This window comes from Nicotiana tabacum, chromosome 6 (genome assembly GCF_000715075.1).
Source record: "Nicotiana tabacum cultivar K326 chromosome 6, ASM71507v2, whole genome shotgun sequence".
NCBI classification, from domain to species: domain Eukaryota; kingdom Viridiplantae; phylum Streptophyta; class Magnoliopsida; order Solanales; family Solanaceae; genus Nicotiana; species Nicotiana tabacum.
Genome location: NC_134085.1, coordinates 163366043 through 163389909, shown reverse-complemented (window position 1 = coordinate 163389909; position 23867 = coordinate 163366043). Strand labels below are relative to the sequence as shown.

The 23867-nt window shown below is 37.0% G+C and overlaps 2 protein-coding genes across 4 annotated transcripts; one reads left to right on the top strand and one right to left on the bottom strand.

Annotated features, from left to right (window-relative positions):
• The first annotated feature begins 1318 nt into the window (after positions 1–1318).
• LOC107776806 (uncharacterized) lies at positions 1319–7953 on the top strand. 3 transcript variants are annotated; one of them, XM_016596733.2, is made up of 8 exons: positions 1319–1448; positions 1554–1945; positions 2896–3131; positions 3609–4278; positions 4516–4879; positions 5132–5235; positions 5870–6064; positions 7003–7953. In XM_016596733.2, exons 3-8 carry the CDS (start codon positions 2983–2985, stop codon positions 7705–7707), a joined length of 2187 nt encoding a protein of 728 aa, XP_016452219.1. In that variant the 5' UTR covers positions 1319–1448; positions 1554–1945; positions 2896–2982; the 3' UTR covers positions 7708–7953. The 3 variants fall into 3 exon arrangements, with proteins under 3 accessions (XP_016452219.1, XP_016452218.1, XP_016452217.1); XM_016596732.2 differs by lacking the exon at positions 1319–1448 and having other exon boundaries at positions 1617–1941; positions 4516–4864; XM_016596731.2 differs by lacking the exon at positions 1319–1448 and having other exon boundaries at positions 1617–1941.
• Positions 7954–8686: 733 nt separating this feature from the next.
• LOC107776807 (small ribosomal subunit protein uS2) lies at positions 8687–10993 on the bottom strand. The gene is made up of 5 exons (XM_016596734.2): positions 10773–10993; positions 9852–10114; positions 9572–9769; positions 9202–9403; positions 8687–8955 (listed from the first exon to the last, which is right to left on the bottom strand). The coding sequence occupies exons 1-5, from the start codon at positions 10909–10911 to the stop codon at positions 8852–8854; spliced, it is 906 nt and encodes a 301-aa protein (XP_016452220.2). The 5' UTR covers positions 10912–10993; the 3' UTR covers positions 8687–8851.
• Between the last annotated feature and the right edge of the window lie 12874 nt (positions 10994–23867).

The following is a 23867-nucleotide window of genomic DNA, read 5'->3' as shown; positions in this document are numbered from 1 at the left end:
TTAAAATAGTTGGCATTTATTTGCTTTCTTAATTGAAAAAAAAAATAAGAGAAAAAAACATTAAAATAATATTGCGATTAGTTAACAAAGCATAATAAATTGAAAAATCTTAATTAGGTAGCTTGTCTAAATTTCAAATGTATTTACAACAACCCAACTTTAATGAATTCGTTGCACCAATGGTATTGAGACTTTGCAAGTATTAGTGATAGAAGTTGAAGTTCCTTAAAGACTTTGCATTGTCGAATTAAACTTTGCTTTAATCACATGCCTACGCATTGCGCATTCTTCAGTTAGTCGACCGAACTCTATACTAACCAAATAATTACAAAATATATTTAAATAAACATGTACATACATGATGAGCAGGCGCATATAATACACAACAAATATACCCAATGGATTCTGCAGTGTGTGTATATGGTTGAAAAATTATAAAAAATTAAATCAATTCCAAACCATTATCACAAGAAGAGAAGTGGGTGCAATATAGTTTAGTACCTTTAGCATTCACATCACTAGTAATTTCTGAAAATAGTGGATTAAGCAGAAGAAGAAGTGATTTAAATAAAAGGGATTTGAGAAATAAAAGGGCGCGGCTTATGATTACTGAGGACATGACCCTTGATAGGGAATTATGGAGGTCGAGCATTAAGGTTGTAGGTTAGGGGAGAGTGTGAATATTTCTACAGCACAATAGAGTGAGACTATCCAGTTATGAGTTAGACTAGGAATGTCATTGGTCGTCTATTGATGCAGGGCTTTACCTTCTAGTTGTACTATACCAGCCATCTATTTCGTATTTCGTATTTCGTATTCTGTATTTCATATTTCATATCTCTTATATATTGTTGTTATTTTTAATACGCATTTTTATGGTACTAATATATCATCTCCTATTGCTTTTTGAGCCGAGGGTCTCCTGGAAACAGCCTCTCTACCCTTCGGGGTAGGGGTAAGGTCTGCGTACATATTACCCTCCCCAGACCCCACTTGTGGGATTATACTGGGTCGTTGTTGTTGGATTTGAGAAATTTTGGGTTACCTAACAGACTGAGGGATGATTATTAAAAGTTTACTGATGGTAGGGGTAAATTTGGTCGGATAGTATAATGGTAGGGATAAATTTGGCTGAATAGTAAATAATATCTAAAAGTAAAGGGGTACATTTGGCCCCTCTCCCATAAACAAAAGGACCAAAACTGAAATAACATAATATTTCAGGGATCACAATACGTATTTTTTCCAAAGGAATAATATGATCCGGGGACCAAAATAGCAATTATTTTGTCCACAGCCAAGTGTCAGCTTTGCTTAGCAAGTTAACATTGAACGCTGACTCCTTTCTTTTTGGAAGCATAACAAAATAGTGTGTACTTTCGAATTACGATGATTGTTTTTTTTATAAGCATCGAATACCGCAACTCCGTTTCGCGTGCAAGTCCAAGGTTAGTCGATCTTACATACAGAATTACTTATATATTTTCTTCAATAAAATCATAAATATAAGCGTAACTTCCGCCAAATTTGTTAACGGTTGCTTCTAATTACAGCAAACCTTTAGCGCCCATTTCTCTCTCGCCCTGCATGAGGAATCGTGTCTCCAATAACTGCTTTGCCTCTCCTTTTTGGCTTTTCCCCCCTATAGAATTGGAGATTCGTCTGAAAAATGGGTTTGTACTGACATTGCAAAATTTGGTGAATTTCTTGTTCTTGTCGGGGGAGAATTTCAGACCAAGAAGGTGAGAAAAAAGGATGATGTTGCTGTTAACGGTGTTTGTTCTTGGAGGGGTAACGGTTCTTGCAGTGGAAGCTGTGGGAATTGTAATATTGATATGGTGTTTTATGAGAAGAGTTTCTCGTCGAGTAGGTAAAGGAAAACCAACTGAAGAGTCCTTGCCTTTTGCTGGGGATATTGATCCCTCTTTCTACAAGAAGCAGGCAGGTATCACTTTTTTTTTGCTTATTTTTTTTATGTTGTTGTTCTCCTAATCTTGGGTCGACATTTGACTATACGCGAAGTTTAAGATATAAAGAAAGAAATTTGAAACTTGTGGTCGAAAAATAGCTAAGACTTTTATAATTATTATGTGTAGAATAAAAAGTTTAAAGATGGATTATTCTCTTCATGTTGTTGTCTGAATTGAGTATTTGGATTATGAATGTAACGAGCAGTATAGGGCTTGAATTGAGGCTCCATTGAGTGGTCACTGGTCATAAAGGTTATTGAATAATTACTAGTCATTATCTCCATCAAAAAGAGTCTGCAGAGTTAAGCCAAGATCGAGGATTCATATAAATGATCCCAACTAGCTCAGGATTAAGGCGTGCTAGTTCGTCTAAAGAACCTAACTTGCAACACAGAAACTGCATATCTTTGGCTCACAATACTTAATTTTTTGAAAATTTTCATTTCTAGGCTTTCTGGTGGAGACCATCTCAATGTTGTACTAGTAATACTTTAAAGTAAAAATTGTGCTTCTCAAAGAGTATTCCAAATATAATCTCGTAAACAGTACAGGTACAGACCATTCTATACACAGCAGGAAGTTCTAAGAATGCCCTCCTGGCAATATAACAGATTCCAACTAGAGTGCAGCACTCTAATCATCCACTACATTAGAAAACAATGAAAAAATCATCGTATAGTTACTACCAAATGAACGTTACACAATTAGTGAAAGGATTAGTATTTAATCAGCAATGATTTGCAGTTAGAATTTATAATTCTGTGCAGATATTTGTCTGGGCACATGTCTGGTCCAAATGCTCATGTTCATTAATATTTTATCATACAGATTGAGTTTTCTTTTCCTATTCAAGCACCATTCCCTCTTTCCTCAATGGACTTGATCAGTTTAACTTATAGTATATTATGAATTTTCTGTCTCCTAGGGGATAGTATGGGTTCTAGAATCTGAAAAAATCCCAAAAGTTTCCAATGGGGACAAAGCTACAAAGCAGCAAAAGGCCCAGAAAGAGATGTTAGAGGTAATACCGGCTCGGAAATTTGGTAAAATCAAGGATCACTCTCTCATTCTAACGGATTCAGATGGTTCCCGTACTGAAATTCCACTCAAAGGTTGCATGGTTTCCGCTGTTTCTGCTTCAAGCTTGTCCTCTAGAAAATGGTAAGTTGGAACATGATTGGCTTTACCATTTTGATTGTGTGTTGTTATGCTAGGCTATGTTGCACGACTCTCCAAAGTGATGCTGCACCCGTGTCGGATCCTCCAAAAATACACTATTTTTGGAGGATCCGACACGCACCCGGTAACATTTTTGGAGAGTCCGAGCAACATAGATGCTAGGTACTTGTGAGTTACTCACCTCGAAGGCTGAAATATCTACAGAGTACTCCTTTGTTCTAGCAATTTTATGAACTCCATTTCAAAATCAAGCAATTTTATCTCAGAATTCCAAGATGTAATCAATATTTTGAACAGGTTTTAAATTCATTAAAAAGGTAGTTTAGGAAAACTTTTTACTTAGAAAATTATCGTGTATATCTTGTAAAAAAAATTTGCCACGCATTAAGTAAAATGCTTCTTTAATTATTTATAGGAAAGGATAAACAACCATAGCTTAGTGCTTCAATTTTGTTACAGGGCAAAAAAATACCCTATTAAAATTGAGAACGGAGCATCTGCTATATATAAAGGAAGTGGTATATTTTACATTTACCTTGAGACGTCTTGGGAGAAGGAATCATGGTGCAAAGCCCTTCGTCTTGCTTCTTGCGAGGATGAAGAAAAACTAAAGTGGTTGGCGAGGTTAAACTTAGAGTTCCGGAATTATCTGACAAGACTAAATGCAGGATATCCTTCATTTATGAAACCATCTTCTAGTTTTGGTGCTGAATTAGTTGATAAATCGAGCAAGCCTGATAGTTCCTCGTCAAAAGTTCGTCAATTTCTGAAAAAAATTGCCAAAAAAACTACCAAGAATGCTCCTGAAAATAAGGCAAGCTGCAGTTCAAAATCAGGTTATGACGAACGTAAGATGAGTGAGAAAACTCATTTGTTCCAAGATCTTGACTTGGCCAGTGGTGTTATGAAGGTTGCTTCAACAAGAAAGCCTCTTGATTTTTGCAATGAGGATGTTACAGCGCCTTCGTCCATTGTATCCTCTACTTGCTCTGTCATTTCTGATGCAGACTCTGATGACAGGGTTTTTTGTGATGAAGGATCCCTTTGTTGGAATTTGTTAATATCACGGTTGTTCTTTGATGCTAAAAGAAATGAGCAGATGAAAAGTTCTTTGCAAGAACGGATTCAGGTTTGTGATATCCTTCTTTTACTTCATTGTGAGATGTAAAGTAACTTATTCGCTGTCATACTAAAAAAACCTTTTTAAGTTGATTAAGGTAGAGATTGACTTGTTTACTTAAGTTGTTTAATGCATTTTACTTTGAAGCTTCATGTGTATATTTTAATGCGATAATGTTTACGATCACTTGAAGAGAACTTTGCTTTGTCTAAATAAGCTATAACTCAGTGTGGTCTTTATTTGTAGAGAACGCTCTCCAATATCCGTAGCCCCAGTTACATAGGTGAAGTAACCTGCGCAGCTGTTGATGTTGGTAACCTCCCTCCCTATATACATGCAATGAGGGTTCTTCCCTCAGACATGAACGAGGTCTGGGCTTTTGAAATAGATGTTCAGTACTCTGGTGGTGCAATATTGGATCTTGAGACAAGGCTTGAAGTTCAGGACCTTGATTTACATGAAGGGGACGATGCAAGTGTAGATTCTAGTGCTGTTGATGATGTCAAATCACACTTGTTAGAAGGTTTTGAGGACTTTGATGAACAATTTATGCACTCGGACGACCACGTGGATAAGATGGACCAAAGAGATAGAGGTGATACACCAGCACGTATGTAGCAAAACCTCTTTATACGCGGTGCATTAAGTTCCCGCTATACGCGGAGTCGGGGGAAGGGCCGGACCACAAGGGTCTATTGTACGCAGCCTTACCTTGCATTCTACAAGAGGCTGTTTCCACGGCTCGAACCCATGACCTCCTGGTCACATGGCAGCAACTTTACCAGTTACGCCAAGGCTCCCCTTCCCTATTGGGAAAATAATTATGTTTTAATCAGTTAGTAATCTGAAGTACATCAATCAGGTGTTTCAAACGCGAGTAGAAGCTCTAATGGCATACCTAGTGGCTCACCTCCTGGATCAAAGTGGAAATCAATTTTACATTCTGTGGCCAAGCAGGTTTCACAGGTTGGTTACAATATTTTGCTTATCTCTAGCAATTCAACCTTGCTTTTCCCTGAAATTGACTTCCTAGCTCTGCTCTGTTTAAATATCTATCTCATTGGTAGATGCCAATAGCTGAAGCAGACTAGAGTATTACGATACTTCTGAACCAATTGCATAATTCTCTGAATAGTGCTCAAGAGGTAATGCACATGAGAAGTAAATTGGTGCTTTTCTCTTAATATATTTGGGTGAAAACGTTAGTTCTCCATTGTTAGGGTATAGCAATATAACTATTTTGTGCTTCTTGAGCTTTTGCACATATTTTCTATAATAATGGCCTCCTTATTTTGCTACTGAAAAAAGGAACTAAAACTCATCATGTCATTCAGTTGGCTTTGATCTTCTCTTTGTTAGTTGATGAGAATAGAACACGGCAGTTAAAATGAGGACGCAAGGTGGGAAATAAAATGTGGTGAAATGGATCACAAATGAAAATGGGATCGACTCATTGTACAATCATGAGACTTGTGCTTCGCTGATGTTTCCCTATTGCAGTAGTGAATGGAAAGTCTTATCTTATATGTCTTCTGTTCATCTGCTGTTTCAAGTGGAAGAAACTTGTCGATTTCTAACCAATTGTATTTTCAACATTCAGGTTCCACTCTCTCTGGGGATTAGGGTTGCATCTCTACGAGGAACATTGAGGTTGTATGTAAAGCCACCACCTTCAGATCAGATATGGTTTGGATTCACATCGATGCCAGATATTGACATCCATTTGAACTCTTCTGTTGGGGATCGTAAGATATCAAGTGGACACCTTTCTTTGTTCCTAATCAGTCGAATTAAGGTTAGTTCGAATGCTAATCTGTTCTATTATTTGAATGTCATTCATCAAGTAAATTGAGGTTGCCAGTCAGCTACACAAGCTTGTGACTGCTGTGAATGCCAAAGGCACAATATACGTAAAAATGGGCTGAAATTTAGGAGACAATTGTTCATTCACCACTCCCGACCAAAAATCTCATACAAGAGAGTGATATTCCCCATCTTTTATTCTTCTCCTATTTCTTTCAACTTAAAGCACCATAACAGCTGTTTGGCTATAACTGGCACAATCGAAATATCCACCTCAAAAGATCTACAAGTTGATAATTGTCTAGGCAAAAATTTAAATTGGTCTCAGATAGATAATTACAGTTTTACACTACTGCATTTCTTCTCTATATTGTCGTGATTTGCATGTTTGCTTGGAGCTGAGGGTCTACTGGAAACGGCCTCTATACCTGCACAAGATAGGGGTAAGGCTGCATACAGCCGTACACACTACCCTCCCCACACCCCAACTTGTGGAATTATACTAGGTTTGTTATTGTTGTCGTTCAGAGAACTACAAGTTACTTCGAGTTACGGAAAGCATAGGAGAGTAATCCAATTACTTTATTTTAGCTAGGAGAGAGGATGATGGCACTTTATATGCACCAATAGAGTGTGCAGCCTGCAGGTAGAATACACCAAGTGTGGTTAACCATTCTTTTATTTTTAGTTCCTTTTACTTTTACCTTTCTGTAGCACCTATGATTTCAAATGACTGGAAATTTTTGCACCATGTTGACTACTATAGAAAAACCAACTTAATGGAGGAATCAATTCCCAGATTCTACACCAATGGACATGTCAGCAATGTTTCCATATATATTGTTCTTTTTTCATAAATTTGGATATACTCTGAAAACATTGGTGAAATTTTCTTTGAGGTTGAGCTGGTGCTTTTTACAACTGATGCAGGCTGCTATCCGTGAAACTGTCGTACTTCCACACTGTGAGAATGTATGCATCCCTTGGATGATAGCAGAAAAGGATGACTGGGTTCCCGTAAAAGATGCTCCATATATATGGATTAATAACAAATCTGCAGGTAATGCCAACAAACCAGAAGCGCGGATCTCCCATCCTGGGGACACAACACAAGTAGCTGAAGCAGATAGGAGAAGTGATGCTGAAAGAGGACTTAACGGAGGTGGATGGGCTAGTAAAAAAAGCAAGTCACTGGATCCCCACATATTCTGTTCAGTTCCTAGGGGTAAGCCTAGTTTCAATAGCAGAAGCCTCACTAGCAGTCCAGAAAGAAAGCACGTAAATCCCAAAAAACTTCACGGAGATGCACAACAAGGCAGGTTGTCCGATCCACAGTCATATTTATCAGTTCATAAGAGCCAATCTTCATCAGATTTTCATGTCCCCTTGCTGAAGCACGATGAAGAACAGAGAGAGACTCATCGCATGAGCTCAGAGAGCATGTCACCTTCTCATCTAGAAGAACACAATCATTTTACAGAAGATGATATGAAACCAAAAAGAACAGGGACAAGGGCTAGGATGCATGGTTTGCGGAAAAAAATGGGGGAAAAACTTGAAGAGAAGAAGCGTCACATAGAAGAGAAGGGGAGACACTTAGTGGAAAGGATGAGAAGCCACAAGGAATATTCCTAAATTTGCAGTTTCCTCAGCTCAGTTTGATTGCACAAGGGAAAACATAGGTCTGTGTTTTTAAAGGGCTATTTTGTTAGGCTATACACAAAGTTTCAGTTGCACCAATTCAAGAGCTCATGACCATGTGAAACAGCTTGAGGAAAGTAAGGTTCCATAGTCAAGGGCCCTGATCCTGTTGGACAAAGTTCTCATTTCAGTTGTAAAACTAAAAGTAAAATCCCAATAGGAACCCATTTCAACCACAGAGTCACATACAAGTTTACTTGCTTTAAACTCTTGATCAGAAAAATGCTAATGATTCCGGCTGTCCACATTTGCTGTTAGTCGATACAAGGAGGTCGTCAAAGAAGCACGTAACAATGGAAAAGCAAGATTATCATTTTCTTTTTGTTTAGCAATAAGCGTAGCACTTCCATGTTGCACGTTCATAAATATTGAGTTTTCGGTATCGCATATGCTAATTGCTAAGGTAATAAATGGCTCGTGCCAAAGTAGAGAATTGCAAAACCAACCAAAGAACTGAAACAGGATGATCTGAAAAAATTAGGAGAATACGACTATACATAATGCAAAGAGGCGCCATTTTTTTAACTTCATTCAAAAAGATAAAACCTGGAAAAGGTTAAAACTGGAAATAATCAACACTATCCTTGCCAATTATATTAACTTTTGCTAACTACATAACAATCAAAAAGCTTTTAAGTGAAAGAAAACAAAAACGGCTTTAAGCAAACCGCTATGGCAATTTAGATTTAGGGAACTTCTTACCCTCTTCGCATATGACAAAAATGAAAATTATAGCTGAGATATACTTCTCGCCAGCTAACAAACTCAATACCAAACCATCACACCGTTTTACTGCATCAATACAGTTCTAACTCACTCAAACTAGTTGTCGAGTAATTCACATTGCAGAACCGATTGGTAGAACTTTTGCCCACCCCTACGATTATCCAAAAGCTTGATCACAAAAAAAGGTTCTCAAGAAACGTTAACTGGAAAGACATGCTACAAATGATTAAAAATAATTTAGTACATCACCAAATCCAAAATTTTATAACTTGCATTGTGAACAAAACCGTCTGTCATAGAAACTCACATTATCTAATCTTAATCAAAAAGAACTTTCTAAAGGAAGCAGGTCTCATTCCCAGCCAGTAGGAGCTGGAGCAGGGATCACTTCTGCTCCAGGAACTTGAGCAACTTGAGCAGGAGGAGCAGCTGCAGCGTCCCAACCTCCCTCTACCGCTGAAAAACATGACAATATGGAGTTATAATAGAAGAAAAAGTACATAAAATCAGCAGATACTGGCATAAGAGATCTCAAACTAAGAGAATCTCAGAAACTCAGACATCAATCAGATTCCCATAAAAAGCAGACAAATTAAAACATTGGAAAACAAAAAGTAAGATAAAGAATACAAAGCCACGTCTTCCCAAAGCACCTGTGACCAATAGATTTAAAAAACTAATACCACAAAACATGACACTAACCTCCATCTCCAGACCAGCCACTAGCAACTGCAGGAACAGCAGGTGCGCCATCTGCAGCCCATTGAGCATCAGGGATTTGGTTGCTAGACCAATCACCACCAAGGGCAGCACCACCGTACTCTGCATAATCTGCAATGGCAGGTGCTTCCTCTTCTTGCTGCTCCTTTGCCTCTTCAGGCTCTCTGTAGAAGAAGAGATCCACCTACAGCAGAAAGAAATTAAATATGAGAAAAATAGATGTTTAACCACAACAAAATACAAAAATAATGCAAATGGAACTTGAATTTTAACTTCAGAAGAGCAATTAAAACCAGTACACTAGCTAGGAATTTTTGATGAGAGAATAGAAGTGCTTCCAGTTAGTCCTTACCATGACATCCCACTTGTGTCCCTGAGGAATGCTACCGCGCATCTGCAGTACCATCCTTCCTAAGAGCCAGAAAAGAACACCGATACTGTGCTTCCCTTTGTTATTGGCAGGGATACCAATGTCAACATAGCGCATCGGTGAATCAGTGTCACAGAAAGCAATAGTAGGGATGTTCCCAAGTGCAGCTTCCTTGATAGGCTGCAAGCAAAGGACTCAAGCTTGTTATAAATAGTCAACACGCCAAAAGGAAACAAGTGATGTTACAGAAATTAATATCAACCTGGTGATCAGTTCTTGGGTCAGTGAGAATGAGGAGTCGGGGCTCACTGTATGAAGTCTGAAGCTGGTTGGTAAAAGTACCGGGAGTGTGACGGCCAGCAATGGCACTTGCGCCAGTGTATTGAGCAAACTTCAAGACAGCTCTCTGGCCATAGGGCCTGGCTGATTGCACAATTATGTCCTTTGGATTCTCAATAGCAACAATAACCCTCGCAGCCATTTGCAGCTTCTCCCATGTCTTTCCAAGGTTAATAATGTAGATACCTAAGAAATAAAGATCAGTCAAAGATATATAGAGAGATTGATAAACAAAGTGAATAAATCACTTTGCTAATACCATGATTATGAAGTCTAATTAATCTTTTAATCTTAATAAATGAATAAACAGATATTAGTATCGCAAGTGATCTAAGATAGCATTACAAAATAATTTCATTCTGTGTCATTTAATCACGCAAGCTATCTTTCTAGAAATGAAAATCATCATAGTATAGTCCATAAACAAAAATAAATATAAATAATAAGCAGATTGCAACGCCCATTGATGGCCAGAATGTGCTAGTACTCTAAGGTCAAAGTATTCGTTTTCCGAGCATAACTAAGAAAAACCATATCGCTTACTATCAAGCCGAATATTTTTTACTTCATTCAGGCATAGGTACTAGTTTCCTCCAGGTATATGGATCTAATATTTTTCTTCAAACCGCTAAATAAGTACTATTATCCTAATTCACAAATGTAGCAGCTTAACCAAGTGTATCTCAATAACCAAATCCTCTGATACACCAAAAAAATATTGGAGAATTATACCTTATGCAAACACCAACTATTTAGATATAGCTAAGAGGTAGTGGATTAACATCATGGATCTATAGATAGACTGAAAAAGAGAATATTATATAACGGAGGTAAAGAGTATTACCGTCGTTGCGGCGCTTGAAGACGTAACGCTCCATTTGGAAGTCGCAGTTCTTAGTGCCGAGGTGGACTTCAGCAGCCAACATCATCTGTATGTCAGCCTCCTTCGTCGTCAGTGTTCTTACTTCATGTGTAGCCGCCATTGTTACTGCTTGCTCTCTTCTCTCCCTTTGCTTTTTCCTCTGCTTCTAGGGTTTCACTACGGCAATAGAGAGACTCGTCTGAGAACGTAGTGACGTTAAAAAGGCTCTTTGTTTGGGCTTGGCTTTCAGGCTTTCCCGATGGGCCTGGGCTTTGCTGCCTTCTGTACCCTGGTTATTCGACTCTCACTGGTAATTGCTTGTTTTTTTTTTTTAAGAAAGAATTAACTTAAGGGTCTATTTGGAAAGCCACTAGGTAATTAGAATGATGTAATTACCAAGATAGTAATTGCATAACTTAGTAATTACAGTATTATAATTACGATGATCTTTTTGTTTCCAATAATATAATTACAAATGTACTGTTTGATTGCACTAGTGCAAGTACACAATTAGATTAAATTTTAAATGAAATAATTATCAAAACTAAAATTTTAATATAATAAATATATACCTATAAATAATTTCTTATAATTCCAAATGATATTAGATTTGCTATTTAAGAAGCATATTTTTTTCTTGAATATACAATAATTAGTAATCATATATTATACTACTAATATTGTAAAAGTAATTGATATCTATATATTTCAAATTAATAATATTTAGCTTAATTAGTTATAAAAACTAAAACATACATTTTTTAAGAACGACATAGAATATACATTTGATAAAATAAATCATATTTATAAATATAATGTCATAACATTATTCAAATATTTGACAAAACTAATCTATCAATTATAACTAAAAAAATAAATAACATGCAATGTGAAATAACAAGCCAACACTACTAAAATAAGTAAATTAGAATCATAAATTTAACACAATTTTAAAATTAAAAAAAATAGTTTAACATATAATTCCAACATAATAAAAATAAGTTCCAATACAACTTAAGATTAGGCAATATAATAAGTTTATAACCTCATTCAACAACGAAAGTCTACTTTAATGACATCAGTCATTGTATGTCAAGTTTGTTAATGACTCATTATTTCTAACATTAGAAGGTATAGTTTCAAAAACTAGAATAATAACGTAGTTACACTAAATGAAGAAAATAAAATAAATAAGAAATAAATACACGAGTAATTACATGGAATCACAAGAAGTAAAGGTAGAGAAATAAAAGATAAATAATATACAAAGAAAAATGTATTTTAAAATTAAAAACTAAAAAAAAATTAAAGTAATGGAGAGAAAAATTTTATAAAGAAAATAAATTAAAATACAGACAAAATATAAATAAATGAAAAAGTAATCTTGTAATTACACAATGTAATTACCATCAATTCTCATCTCCCCCATGAGAATTGGAGAGTGTAATTACACATCTCCAATTACACCAAATTCTATGCTGACCAAATAATTACTTGAATAGACAAACATGCCAAAGTGTGTAATTACACCCAAATCCAATTCCTAGTAGCTTTCCAAACAAGCCCTAAATAGCTATTCACGCAATCATTTAAATTAAAAATATTAAGTGTTTATAATAATATATAATTAGTGTATAACCTATTAAAAAATTAGAAGATGAAAGGACTTTCTAGTTAGACGCGTGAAATTGGCTAAGCATTTTATTAAAACAAATATAGACCTAAATGGATGGTTTTCCTAAATAGATGGTTTTGTGTCTATTATCTGTTATTCCTCTTGAGTTGAAACCTAAATTCCATAAATTCTAGCAATTAAAGAAATACTTTGGAACTCATAAGGGATTTACTTGTCTATATATTATTTCGTTCGATCTTTTAGGTCTTGGCTTCACCTTGATGGTGGCCACCACACCCTTAAAGTCTATAGATAGACTTTTGGAATCCTGACGTATTTGCTTACCTGAACATAATTTTTTTTTATGAAAAGAAGAAATATGGTTCATTTCACAAAATAAAAAACCTTTTTTACAAGGTACAAATAAAAAATTGCCAATTATTTATGTAAAAATATCCTGGGACCCATTGGCAACTTTTCAGCCATGCCTTTAAAAAATAGCTATTGTCCTGGAGTTTAAAAACTTTACAACTGAAATCCCAGAATAATATCATGGAGTTTCGCTGGTGAAGTTTGAAACTCCAGAATAGTGGTTATTTTTTACTTAAAGGGGTTGAAAGGTAACTAGTTGTAAATGACAATTTAGGAGCACTAAATCACGAACTCTATTTCATAGAGGTTTTCCTAATAAAATAACACATTACTCAGTGGATAATAAGTAACAATTCGAATCCTATAATCACGAGCTTTATTCCTTACGTCTCTGTTGTCACGACTCGGATTTTCACTCTTGGGAGTCGTGATGGCGCCTACTAATGTGAGCTAGGCAAGTCAATCCTTAACGACTTACTTCATTAACAATTACTTCTTTTAACAATTATCAATGATAACATGAAAGCAACGGAATTAAATAATTATGCGGAAGACTTAAATTAAAGAAGACGAAACAATAATGCGAGAATCAACATATGCCTCTACCCAAGAGCTGGTGTCACATTACTCACGAACTTCTAAAAGTACTAAATACAATCGTTTGAAAGAAAATATAAACTGTTTGTCTCGAGTACATGAGATAACAGACTGAAATAAAAGATAGAGGAGACGTCGGGCCTGCAGACGCTTGCAAGGCTACCTCGGTATCTCACTGGACTGAAGGCTGGCTCCCGCGCTACTGCTGCTGTCCAAGATCTGGATCTGTGCAAAAGAGCACAGAGTGTAGCATCAGCACAACCGACCCCATGTGCTGGTAAGTGTCTAGCCTAACCCCGGCGAGGTAGTGATGAGGCTAGGACTAGACTCCAGATAAACCTCTGCAGTTATACGATATATGGCGGAAAAGTAAACAAGTAATAAGCAGTTAAAGTTGGGGAAGGGAAACATGCTTCGGGGATAACAGTTAAAAGAAAATAACAGGGAATAATAAGGAAGCTAGCAATATAACTTCTATCACAAATGAAGAAAATAATGGCAACTTTCACTTTCAGTTTCCTCTTGTTCCAGGCGTGCAACCCGATCTCATTCCTCATATCTCGTGGTAGGCGTACTACCCGCTCCCATTTCATCATTTCTCGTGGTAGGCGTACCACCCGCTCCCATTTCATTATCTCTTGTGGTAGGTGTCACACCTCTTTTTTACACAACATCCCGGAGGAGGGCATATGTAAAGAGAGTTTTTCCAATCAAAGGACAACCGAAACAGGATTCTTTATTAATTTCAGAGTCGCCACTTGGGAATTTTATGGCGTCCCAAGTCACCGGTTTTATCCGTTTAACATTCTGCGAACCAGAAATCTGAGTAAGGAATTCTATTAATCCGGGAGAAGGTGTTAGACATTCCCGAATTTCTTGGTTCTAGCACGGTCGCTTAACAATCTATACTTGGCCTAATTATCTTGATTTACTAAATATATTTTTTGAATTTTATTGCATAATTTTAAATTTATTACCGCTTTTAGTTAGACTGTTTATAATTATAGAACTGTCTTGAAACGAATCACGCGTATGTATATTCGTTTTTTATATATAAAGAATCGTGTCACGCGTACGTATACACAATGAGGTTAATAACATATTTTTATTTTATATTTTTTTAAAAAAAATGAATTTTGGCCGAAGTTGTGCGTGATTAAAACAAAACTACGAACATTCGTCACTCTTGTATGATTAAATATTGAGTTGCGCACCTCGGACTACAGGAGATTTGATAACCTCCGAAAACCCCCTTTTTATTAAGAAGATTTGCTCGAAGTTGCGCGAACGCATACTCCGAATTGTCTTTAGAAATGTAATCATGTCACGCGAACGTGTCCACAATTACACAATAATATTCTTAATGGCAACATAAATTTTTCTACAAATATTTATTATGTCCGTCTATATTAAATATGAAAGCCATGGGAAATTTCTGAACGGAGTGCCTCTAGATTTACAGAGAATCAAGATTTATTAGGTGTTGACCACATGTTATATGGTTTAAATGTGTGAATTATACGCCTCAAAACTATTCAAATTAGAAGATTTAATGAGATAAAGAAAAAAAAAATAATGTGCAACTAAAATTACAATTTTATCGTGAATACAATATCCGTAATTCGTTTATGCGCTTTAGTGCTTGACAATTATATGCACAAGTTATTTATTATCTTACTAGGCTTAGGACTAAGTGTGTGTGTTAAAAAAAAACTTGCCAAGTGAATTACTTGTAAAACTAGGAAGAAATTAGTTGATAAGCATACCAATTGTTTCAAAGAATTTCCATTATTCTACTCGGAGCAAATTCTACTTTGTATATTTTTTACTTAAAATACCGCAATCAGTACTCATAAATCCAATCTTCTTCTACACAACTTGTTTTTAGTCCAAAGTTCTAATTATTCTGTTAATTTGCTTACGATGATTGAGTTTGGGACAGATAAAATCAAACCAATTTTTATCTCGGCTTATGCAAGCTATTTACAAATACTAAATCTATACTTTGTAATAATATTGACATTATTTTTATATACTATTTTTTATAAGAAAATGAGCTAATCGCATTCCTAAAATAAATGGGTCATTTACTGTTAAGAAAGGAAACTAATTTACAAATTGAAATAAATTGACACTACATATACCGCAAATACACATCTGAACCTTTCGGAATATTCCAATATCTTAATCGTAATGGATTATATCAATTCACCCCTCACTTATGGTTATCCCCATGGCTGTTATCATACCATATTACATATAAACAAGAATACTTATATCAACTAGAATTAAACAAAATCAGGCTTGGCGAAATTTACTAGTGTGGTTCCTTGATATTTCCGTGTTACCAAGCGCTTAGTTAACAAGGTCTAAATACGAAATTTAATTAATAGTCAACTTTCTACCAAGTCCCCCGTCTCGACAATTCGAAGATAACTATAACTAATGAGATTTAGAAATAAATAGAATTATTGCAAGGCTCATACTAATTTCAAAAGAGGCTGATTGACTAATAGCTCCCATGTCAAGCATAAGATATATTAGCTAACTAAAAAAACTGAAACTTAACAAATGAATTTAAATGGATAGAAGACATATTTGAAATTCCAGATTTCATTTCTCTGCAATATTGAAACTTTGCAATAACATGAGTCTAAATATATACTTGGAAATGAGGGTAAAAGAGGTAATATTCAGCAGTAGCAGCAACAAAACCCAACAGCAGAAAAATAGGAAGATCAACGAAATTAACAGCAGCACATACACAACAATACAACAGATTGAACAGCCCACAAAAATCCGTAAAAACCAGACAAAACAATAACAGGAATCTCAGGAAATTCCAGATTCAAACCAAACAATATCACCAAACAAACCCGGACAGATGCGAGAAAACAATATTTTAGATTTTTTAAACTAAGGAAATGTAACCTGAAACTCTTAATCTCGAAAATCAGCCTTAACACTCTAACTTCTAATGTAAAGTTCTATTTTTTTTTTTACTTTTCTGTTCTTAAAATCAGTCTGCTTTCTTTCTCTTTTTCTCTCTCTGTTTTTCTTTTTCCTTTTTTCTTAAAATCCAGTCCCTTCTTTTCTCTCTAATCTCCCCTTCAGAATCTGTTCCTAACACCCCCTTTTATACAAATTGTTCCCCCCTCCTCCAGCCTACTGCCTGGACCCTTTTTCCCTTTTTAAAATCAGAAATTTCCCACTTCTCTGATTTTTTCACTTTTAGTTCCACTAAGAAAGTTTTTTTCCCTTATTTTCAGCCCCCCTCCCCCCATTCCCTTTTGTTCCCCATTAGTGTATTAATTAATACCCCACTTAACAAAACACTAACATTAAACTATTATACTAACTGTTTCATTCCCAAATTACCCCTGAAAGTTATAAAATTACTGGCCTACACACTCCCTTTCAACCTGCATTGAACCTCTCCAACCTATTCAAATCCAACCACTAACTGAATTCAATTAACTACAACAGCTATAACCAATTCAATTTGAACTCAAATGACCATTCAAACCGGGATGGATTTAAATCAGATCAAATGGCATCAACATAAGAACAATGATCCAGGGTAGCCAATGACCAATAACTTCAGTTCAAGGAACTGAATATACCAACAGGCTCAATTCTAAGTTCAAATATAACAATGAACTCATTTTAGTACAACTTCAGAACATGAACGAGGCAAGAGGGGAAACATACAGGAATGAACCATAACTTAGACTATTATCAGGCTAATCTTAACATTCAAATGTCCCAGACTAATCGACAACACTTATTTGATCGATTACACAAATTATAGCATATAACAATTATAGCAAACATAAACAAGTGAAAGAATTGGACAAAATAAAAAGTCTACTGAAGATGAGCAGAATTAACTGATAGAAGATGGAAAATTAATAAAACTACACTAAACAGATACATAGATAAACAAAAATCATAAATATAGAATAAAAGAAAAAGGAAAATACCTCAGAACCTCAGAAATATTCTGACCCAGGCTCGAACTTGAATTTGGACACTTTGAGGTCGAATAGACTTTAATCGGAGTATTCTCAATTAAGAATACCTCGATTAAGGTCTATTAGACCCCAATCTTTTATTTAATTTTGGACAGATTCCATGATTTGGAATTTTAGGGTTCTTGAGGGTCCGATTTGGGGCTCGATCATTTCTGGTCAGATTCGAACCAAACCAAGTATGGTTTGGTTACGAGTGAGGTCAGGAGAGTGACTGGTGTGACTTTGGGGTACATTAGGGTAGTTTTAGGTTTTCCTCGAATGAAGATTCGAGCAGTGCCAAGAAGATTCGACTTAAACTACTATCGGATTCATGACGAGGATGGTCAAGAGAAACTATGATGTTGATTTGGAAGCCATCGGAAAAGGTTGGGTTTTCAGGCCAAGTTTTGATCGAAGATTCGAGACGTTGGGTCCTGATTCGAGGGATATAGGTTACAGATTTGGAACTGGGAGGTCGAGGGGAAGCTATGGTGTAAAGATGGGGTCGTTTGGACCACCGGAACCGCCGTGAGGCGATTTCTGGTGGGCGGTGCACGGTGGTTGACGGTGGGGATATGTTTGGTCTCTGAAGATTAGAGACGAAGGTGAGAAAAGGGGGTATGGCTTTGGGGGGTGGGGTAAGGATTTAGGCTTATATAGTGGGGTGGGGATTTGATATATGCCGTTGGATCTGATGGGATCAATGGTCTGGATTGATCGAGTAAGTAGAACGACGTCGCTTTGTTTATCCTTAAGACCGGATCAGTTTTGGATGGGAACGGGTCGGGTGTGGAAGAATTGATCTGGGGCATTGATCAAGTGAAATCAACGAACCAGATTGAGAATGATGAAACGACGTCGTTTAATTTAGCTGCAGGTGGACTGGATTTGGGACGGGTATGGGATGGTTTTGGACGGGTTTAAAGGTGTATTTTGTTTGGGCTTTGAAACTTTTGGCCCAAATCCGGGTCTTCTAATTTTTCCTTTCTTTTTATTTTCTAAATTTTTCTAAAATCAACAACCAAATTAACTTATTAGAATACTAATTATCCTTTAATAACATTTATTACATACAACTAAATGTCAATTAACAATGAAACCAACATAATTTATCAGTGCTAAAAATGCAAAAGTTCCTATTTTTCTATGATTTTCCGTTTTGTAAAACAAACCTGTTAATTCCTAAATTGTAAAACTAAATCCTAAATGCACATGTAACACATATTACATTATATATATATATATATATATATATATACATTATATATATATATTTTTTTTGTATTTTTAATGCATTAATAAAACTACACATGCACACATACCTATGCAAACAAACAGGAAAACCGCACAATATTTCCTCAAAATAACACATAATTAAAGAAAAGACCTAATTTCGGGAGTTATTTTGGAGTAATTCGTATGAGGCAAAAATCGCGTGCTCACAGCTGCCCCTCTTTGTCCGGAAACACGAAGAGTTTTCGTGCAAAGATAAAGTGAGTGGATACGAGCGATTTTTGCCCGTTGGAACACTCCGTGGGAAGCATTTTTTGAAAGATTTGACTGAACCTCTGCTTCAAAGGTTTCCTACATATCCTTGGCTATAAAGGAATCAGGTCAATGTAGTTCGGAAAGTTTTGGTAGCTGGGACTACCATGGGACTGTAATGTTACTGTTGTTGCATGCTGCTTTTACTGCTTGCTGACCTCCTTATTACACCCTGCCTAAAGAAAAACAAAAAGCTAGACTAGATCATGGTATATGAATTACAAAATCTTATCAGATCATGCTCTTGTGTCTCTTGTTGCTTTGATGTCTTGGTGACTCCTTTGATATCTTTTGCTTCTAATTTGTCTTGTATTCTTCTTTGACTACCGATCTTGAACTGCTTATTTCCTTTTCGCATTGTTTTCCGTCGAGTCTTGTACTTCCTTCCTCTGCTTGGGATTCTTGTTGTTTCCTACTGGGGATTCCGGTTGGATTCCTCTGCTTTATTGACTCTAAGTGTATTCCTTTATTATATGGGCGGGCTCCTGACTTCAACCAGCATTGTCAAAAATAAATCGTCATTCTGTTCTTCAGGGGGGCTCCTAACCTTGACAACATCTTTTGAAAATAAATTGTCATTCCTCTCTTAAGGCGGGCTCCTGACCTCGAACTTTGAATTGTATTCCCTTGTTCTCCAGGTGGACTCCTGATTGCTGATACTTCAACTGTCCTTCCTTGTTCTCCAGGTGGACGTCTGATTGCTGATACTTCAGCTGTTCTTCCTTGTTCTCCAGGTGGACGCCTGATTGCTGATACTTCAACTGTTCTTCCTTGTTTTCCAGGTGGATGCCTGATTGCTGATATTTCAACTGTTCTTCCTTGTTCTCCAGGTGGATGCCTGATTGCTGATACTTCAATTGTTCTTCCTTGTTCTCCAGGTGGACGCCTGATTGCTGATTTTTCCCCTGTTCTTCCTTGTTCTCCAAGTGGACGCCTGATTGCTGATACTTCAACTGTTCTTCCTTGTTCTCCAGGTGGACGCCTGATTGCTGATATTTCAACTGTTCTTCCTTGTTCTCCAGGTGGACGCCTGATTGTTGATACTTCAACTGTTCTTCCTTGTTCTCCAGGTGGACGCCTGATTGCTGATACTTCAACTGTTCTTCCTTGTTCTCCAGGTGGACGCCTGATTGCTGATACTTCCCCTGTTCTTCCTTGTTCTCCAGGTGGACGCCTGATTGCTGACACTTCAACTGTTCTTCCTTGTTCTCCAGGTGGACGCCTGATTGCTGATACTTCCCATGTTCTTCCTTGTTCTCCAGGTGGATGCCTGATTGCTGATACTTCCCCTGTTCTTCCTTGTTCTCCAGGTGGACGCCTGATTGCAACAAAATAGACAAAAGCAAAGGAAACTTTCTGTCCCAGTTTGGTAGTTGGGAACAGCTATTAAATCATATTACCAACTATTACTAAAATTTGAAAGTTATGTCCCATTATCCAGGAGGTCCTGACAACTCTTTAACTAAACGACAATTTTAAATACAAGCTATATCTTTTAAAAGCATGACTTCTACTAAATCTCGTTATCCAACCCAATTTTAAACTATGTCCCATTATCCAGGAGGGTCCTGAAAACTTTTCGCAAACTTTTACGCCAACCTACATTCCCTTTGGTGCTTATTTGTCCTATATTTATTTACTTATGATTGTTTTAAGGTTTAACCTATGTCCCATTTCCCAGGAGGGTCCTGAAAATTTATACAACCAAACCTGCATGGTACTTGCTTCCCTCACCGGGTGCTTCCTGAAACAAATGTTGTCTTTGCCCCTATTTCAAATCAAAGAAAATCTTGTCATTTTAAGGCGTGGTGGTTAGTTGTGGCATTCTTGCTGGGGGTGGTTTTCTCTTTGCCCTGCTTTAATTCATTAGACTGCCTTGAAGCAGTTGAAAGGACTGTTTTGTCCTCATAATTGATCCTTAACCGCAGGATCCCCAACTGTTGTTTTCACTTATAACCCTTCCAATCGTAACCATATGTCTCTCATGACATTACTGAACTATTTCACCGATTTAACTTTGCTTTCACCCATATCTTATTTTCATCATATTACCTCCCGCATATCATGGCCGTACTTTGCATTGTGCAATTTTGAATCTTGGTAATATACCTTGACATTCCTTTTTATTTGTTGGAACAAAACTTACCTCAAAAGAGCTTTAGATGAGTAAAAATTATTAGCAACGAAACACGGCGACTTTGAAAATTAAGAATAAAAAGAAAGTCCAAATTTGGATGACTGTTTGGAGATAAGAATAAGGAACTTATCTGATTGGAGTCACTGGAACCAATGATCATGGTATGCATTTTGGATTAATCAGCCCAGTCTATTTAACCAATCTCCTCTTCAGTTGTTTTGCTTTGTTCTCCAAAATTTTCACAACCCAATTTTATTAACTTACGGACCTTGTTCGACTTGCAGTGTTCTAAAGGGTTTTCACCGACAAACCTCTCTCATTTGTTTATTCCTTAATTCCTTATTGCCTTATGGTGCCTGCGAAGGTTTTCACCGATAAGACTCTCTCATTTTACTTTCTCTCAGCTTTCGTCATCTCATGGTGCCCGTGAAGGTTTTCACCTATAAGACTCTCTCATTTTCATCGCTTTTTCCTATTTGGACTAGAGTGTTATTCTGATATGAATCTCCTCCATTTGCTCGACTCGGCATTTCTCTAAGATTGATCGAAAGGTCTTTGGATGTGGTTGGAAAAAAAGGGTATCAAAGGTTTAAAACAATTTGATATGAGTTTAAAATTACAACTCTTGGAATCACATTTCTTATTACAAATACAACCTCTGCCCCCAGTTTATTGCCTGGGGATCTTTTGATATTTTACTTTACCATGTTGTACTATGCACATTATGTACATTATGCACATTATGCCCCCTATGACCGAGCCGTGAGGCGCCTACGTATCCTCTTTGAGGAATCAGGCCAAACATAGTTCACACTTAATTTCCTTGTTTATATATTTTTCCTTTTTCTCTTTTTTTTTTGTTATTGATTCCAAAAGAGGGATATGAAATAAACAAATGTGGCTCAAAAGGGGAAACAAAGGGTGCAGTGTTTAGATAGCAGGATAAATTGCCTTCCCCATTCCAATCTTCGAAATAATGCCAAATACAAATAGAGAAAAATCATGCGTAATATCTCTTTACTGCATCAGAATTGATAGCCATGTTTATATATTTTCCTTCAATATCTGTTAAACATAATGCACCATTGGACAATACTCTGGTCACAATGAAAGATCCTTGCCAATTCGGGGCAAACTTGCCCTTTGCTTCAACCTGATGTGGAAGAATACGTTTCAGCACTTGTTGACCCACTTCAAACTTTCGGGGACGTACCTTTTTATTGTATGCTCTTGCTATTCTTCTTTGATACAACTGGCCATGACATACTGCTGCCAATCGTTTTTCATCAATCAAGTTCAACTGCTCCAAATGGGTTTTGACCTATTCATCATCATCAATCTTAGCTTCGGCGACGATCCGAAGGGAAGTGATTTCGACTTCTGTAGGAATTACCGCTTCGGTGCCATATACCAACAAGTAAGGAGTTGCTCCTACCGAAGTGTGAACGGTAGTACGATATCCCAACAACGCAAATGGTAATTTTTCATGCCATTGTCTTGAACCTTCTACCATTTTCCAAAGTATCTTCTTTATGTTTTTGTTGGCTGCCTCGACTGCTCCATTCGCCTTGGGCCAATATGGGGTAGAATTGCGATGTATAATCTTAATCTGTTGACATACCTCTCTCATTAAGTTACTGTTAAGATTAGCACCGTTATCTGTGATGATCACCTTTGGGATTTCGAATCGACAGATGATATTTGAGTGAACAAAATCGACCACAGCTTTCTTGGTCACCGATTTGAATGTTTTGGCCTCAACCCATTTGGTGAAATAATCAATGGCTACCAGAATGAACCTGTGCCCATTGGATGCTGCCGGCTCAATTGGTCTAATAATATCCATGCCCCAAGTGACGAAGGGCCATGATGCCGACATTGTGTGCAATTCGGATGGTGGAGAATGAATCAAATCTCTGTGTATCTGGCATTGATGACATTTGAGCACAAAACTGATACAATCTCGCTCCATGGTAAACCAATAGTAACCAGCTCGGAGAATTTTCTTTGCCAACACATATCCGCTCATGTGGGGTCCGCAAACTCCCGAATGTACTTCAGACATGACAGCCGTAGCTTGTCTAGCATCTATGCATCTTAATAATCCAAGGTCTGGTGTTATTTTATACAAAACTCCTCCACTTAAGAAGAATCCATTTGCCAACCGTCTAATGGTTCTCTTTTGATCCCCTGTGGCTTGTGCTGGATATATCCCCATTCTGATATACTCCTTGATGTCGTGGAACCATGGTTCACCATCAAATTCTTCTTCAATCATGTTGCAGTAAGCGTGCTGATCGTGGACTTGAATATGCAGTGGATCCACATAAGCTTTGTCCAGATGGTGCAACATTGATGCCAGGGTAGCCAATGCATCGGCGACCTCATTATGGATCCTTGGAATATGCCTGAACTCCACTGATCGAAGCCGTTGAAAAAGATCATGTAAACATTGTCGGTATGGTATGAGCTTCAAGTCTCGCGTTTCCCATTCTCCTTGAATTTGATGTACCAGAAGATCCGAGTTTCCCAAGACCAGGATTTCCTGGATATCCATGTCTGCAGCTAGCCTTAGCCCCAAAATACAAGCTTCATACTCAGCCATATTATTGGTGCAATAAAATCAAAGTTGAGCCGTAACAGGATAGTGATGCCCGGTTTCAGAAATAATCACAGCTCCTATCCCGACTCCTTTCATGTTAGCAGCCCCATCAAAGAAAAGTTTCCAGCCAGGTTTTTCAATTTGCTCCATCTCACCGATATGAATCACTTCTTCATTGGGAAAATAAGTTCTCAAT